Genomic DNA, 4,226 nt, shown 5'->3' on the forward strand with positions numbered 1-4,226 from the left:
TTAGGATTTTGCCCACAAAACAATTAAAACTGATGTCGATTCTTGAAGGCAATCTTAGATACAAGTATGGGAGGCTCCAAGGGAAAAAGGCTGGGAACCACTCTCTTTGAGTATCATTAGTTTGGGTCTTGTTGAGGTGACAGCATATGTTTGTACAGACTTTCACAGCCAGGCATTTTACCATTAGGCAAAGGAAGGCAACTGTCGGGAGCCTCATGTACTAAAGGGCCTAGAAGTGGAGATTTCCATTTACGTGGGGTATATAGCCATCAAAACTTATTTCAGTAATTGAGATGTACAAAAAGGTACACAGAATCTAAAAAAGAGCTTCAAAATAGAGTGTGATTGTTCAAAACTTTCCTGGGAAAGACCAATGGCAATAATGAAGTTCAAGTCCCTAAAAAAACATGGCATATGACAAGCAAATTATAGTAAGGTTGGTCTTCAGAAGAATCAAATTAATAGAATAATAGATTACTTCATGTAGATTTCAAAAAGTCCTCTGTATATAAAGCATTTCCATATTTTTCTTTTTAATAATAGTTGCATTTTTAATTTTATGTGGTCAGTAGAAACAACAGATTTAGACTCAAGGATGGAGAAGACTTTTTAAGGGTTATTCTCAGACAAAGGTTACATTTGAAACAGCTTTACAGCAGGGATCCCCATAATTCTGTTTCAAATCAATAGTAACAGGCATTTTGTTTTCATGTGTGACTTATTCACATTTACTGTCCTTAAATAAAAAAACAGACTTTTGTAAGAATAAGGGAGGAAAAACAATGTTTTCTGTTTTTCTGCTTTCAGAAGCCAATATAGTTTCCAAACTGTCCTTCCTCTTGTTCTTCAGTTACATTTTGCAACATGATGTGACTGTGTGAAGATATAAGCCAACTATCACTTTAATAAAGTTGATAAAACAGAAATGTAACATTCTTCTTATAGAAGGGGAAGGAATTAAAGCAAATGAGTAGATTAAAGCTAAATTTAAGTATTTTGAAACTGGTTTCAAGTTTTTCTTTTTCAATATCCATGCAACCAACAAACAAGGGATAAAAATAAAAATTGAAAATCTATTTAGTCATCACAGACTTACACACTTGCAGTGACTGTCATGTCATAATAACCCTTACAAGAACAACAAAAACAACTCATAGTGATGATCACTTTATTTATATAGTACTTTGTTTTGTGTTTTTTACAGATCAGAAATGGCAGATATAGTCAGAAACAAAGGGAAACAGCAGAGGAAGACCAATAAATCATTAAAGTAAAACAATAAAAACAGCTCCACCATCAGTATATCACTGAATAATGATGTGATCAGATTAATCAGAATAAAAAGAAGTCTTGCAGTTTAGATACAAAGTAGTCCCAAAAGGCTCAAATTCAGTCAAACTCAACAACATGCATTAGATCCTGCTGGCATGGAAGTGTTTTTCATAGATTGTAATAAAACAGGGCATTTGACTGGTATTCTGTATACTCTAGCACAGTGTTACTCAACCCTCTTCCATCAAAGAGCCAAATTTTTGGGGAATAAACCTTCTGACAGAACCACAATCCAAACTGGGGGGTGTGAATTCTAACCTTGCAGAGCAGATGGATACGTCCATTTCCGTGTACAAATCCATCTGGCATGCCAGGTTTTGTGAATTCAATAAGTACTGAAAATATGTGTATAATCAGAGCATGCAGAGAGCTTGGTTTCACCTTTCATTTTATACTTTTATTTATCTACAGTCAATTAAGTTTGGGTTTGTTTGTTTGGGTTAAAAAGCTTCTTTAAGCCATCTCTGGTATTTTTGGTTTTGTTCATCTTACACAGAAAAGGTTTTTTGACCCGCTCAGATTAAACCAAGCCAGGAAAGAGGAGAAAACTTTCTTACAGTCTAAATCCAAAATTCAGTCACACATAGATCTCAGTGTTTTCACATGTTTAGAGCAACCTAACTACAACATTTCCAGTCAAAATAATAAATCAAGGTTTTCCCTGCAGTCTATTTGTATCTGCCAGTTTGGTTTTTGCCAGTGTGATGTTGCTATGACTGATGCTTATAAGTCGGTTTATTGAGTGTAGTTTTCCAATTAAATCAGAATAACATGGAAATCAAAGGAAATGTATTTGGGTTTCATAATAGCCATAAATATCTCTGTAACACTTCAGACAAACCATCCGATCTTTCAAAGGTGTTTCTGTCTTGTTTATTTACAGTAACTGTACATCTGCATGACTTGGGTAAGACACTCTTGAAAAAGATTTTTTTTTAAACACTGACAAGCTTTTTCTGGCCAGTGTTTACATAAGGATAGACTAAGACCAAAATAGCTTTATTAATATTATTAATACTCTTAGAACCTGAACCCCCAGGCTGCACATAAAATGTAAATGTTAGACGAGTAATTTTGAACTATGCTATCCCCAAGAGCTTCAAAAAGTCGGGATGACAAAAACAGTGAAGAAAAAAGGATGTGTGTTATCTGTTTGACCCCAATTAAATTTAATTTCATTCAGCTCCAAAATCTAATCTAATCTGGCAAAAAAGACATGCAAACCAAAAGGCAAATAGGCATCAACAGCACTTCTGATTTGATGATGTTAAAACTCAAAGCTGACTGATACTTTTCTATCACTGCTTAAATATTTCAAACATAATCAAGAAAAGCTTTACATACAGTTTATGAGTGGTGTTTTGATTTGATTTTTTATTTTTTTAAGACTGGAGTGGAATCTTGTAGAATCTTCATTCATCATCAGAAAATCTTTTTATGTGCCTCAGATTGAGCTGTCAAAGGTGTTTTCAGCTGTACATGAACACATCAGTTTCCTGAGCGTTTTTTGTTTTATCCATGAAAGAAATACGAGAAATATCACAAGAAGTGCGATCACAACCAGGATTTTGATGATAACTAAAACCTGATGATGAACAGGAGGTTCACTCTTGAAGAACGGGTTGTCTCTGCCTTCACTTTGTTGCACACTGACCGGGTTCTCCATCTGACATGTGTATGTTTTTACCTGAGCTGAAGCAGTCTTGGTGATGTTTATGATCTTCTCCTTCCACTGCCACTGCCCGTCTCCCTCCTTCCAGCTGTAGGTGACAGGCCCTGCATCTGTAGTGTCTCCTTCACAGCTCAGCGCACACTGAGAGTGCTTATCAGGGCTACACACCACAGGCTGCATCCATACTTTTGGCTTGGGCACCTCCTTGATGGCTTTGGAGATGAAGTGCTGAGGAAGGACTTTGCTGTTCAGTTCGAGGGTAAACAGGCCCTCATCCTCTTTAGTCAAGTTTTTCATGACCAGTTTTCCAGTTTTTATGTCCAGGTCTGTTCGGTCTTTAAACCTGCCATAATATTCCAATGGAACAATGTTCTCAATCCACTCAGCCACCATATCACCATTGAGTTTCCACAAAATGCTGACAATGCGGTCCTCAAACTCAGGCCTCAGCGTCAGGTCACCGCCTTCCTTGAAGTACTCCGTTTTAATGAGAGCCAAAGAAACGTTCAGCACTGCCGACAGCAGCACCGTCAAAAGGCAAAAAACTGTCAGCTTCTCCATGACAGAAAATCAGCAAAAGATTAAAGGAACACTGCAACAGCTTCACTTCTGCAGAAATGAGAAACATACAGATCAGTGGTTTCATTTCCATCTCTTCACACGTCCTCTTCATTTACTTCCTGTGGTTGTTAACATTTCACATCTTGTGAGCACATCTGATGTGAAAGAATAAGTAATCTATCTAAACAGTGTTTCGATCAGTGCCACAACTGGTGTAGGCATATCAAGCAAGATGGGAAATTACTTGTCACTTACAAGACTTATTATTTTTCATACAGATTCAAATCCATTGTCATCAAGTTATTACATACAACTTAATACATATAACCATGGGTTTGTGTGTGTGTGGGTGTGGGTGTGTGTGGGGGGGGGGGCTGTAGGGGCAATGAAAATCTGTTTTTAATTTTTTTTCTTAGTAATTAGTGTCATTTTTGAATCTCATAAATGGGGAAATTATTTTTCAAAAATACATTAAAATGCAGAGATATTTGTAAAAATGATACGTCTGTTGATTGGCTAGCTGGTTAAGGGGGGCCCTGTGTAATATTCTTTCTGGGGGCCCAAAACCACTAGCTACGCCCCTGCATACAGCTGCATCTAAGAATCATGAAAAAGTTTGTTTTTTCCCTTTGATTTAACACAAAAAGTTAAACTTATAGAC

At 36.7% G+C, this 4,226-nt stretch overlaps 1 protein-coding gene across 1 annotated transcript; it reads right to left on the reverse strand.

Annotated features, from left to right (window-relative positions):
• Nucleotides 1-1,219: 1,219 nt before the first annotated feature.
• Nucleotides 1,220-3,565, reverse strand: LOC121511235 (CD48 antigen-like). The gene has a single exon (XM_041789837.1). The coding sequence runs from the start codon at nt 3,563-3,565 to the stop codon at nt 2,777-2,779; it is 789 nt and encodes a 262-aa protein (XP_041645771.1). The 3' UTR covers nt 1,220-2,776.
• Between the last annotated feature and the right edge of the window lie 661 nt (nt 3,566-4,226).

Source organism: Cheilinus undulatus, linkage group 6 (genome assembly GCF_018320785.1).
Source record: "Cheilinus undulatus linkage group 6, ASM1832078v1, whole genome shotgun sequence".
Lineage (NCBI taxonomy): Eukaryota > Metazoa > Chordata > Actinopteri > Labriformes > Labridae > Cheilinus > Cheilinus undulatus.

Bases quoted from the DNA above. Each gene is read 5' to 3' on its own strand.
- LOC121511235 (XM_041789837.1), bottom strand. From the start codon at position 3,565: ATGGAGAAGCTGACAGTTTTTTGCCTTTTGACGGTGCTGCTGTCGGCA.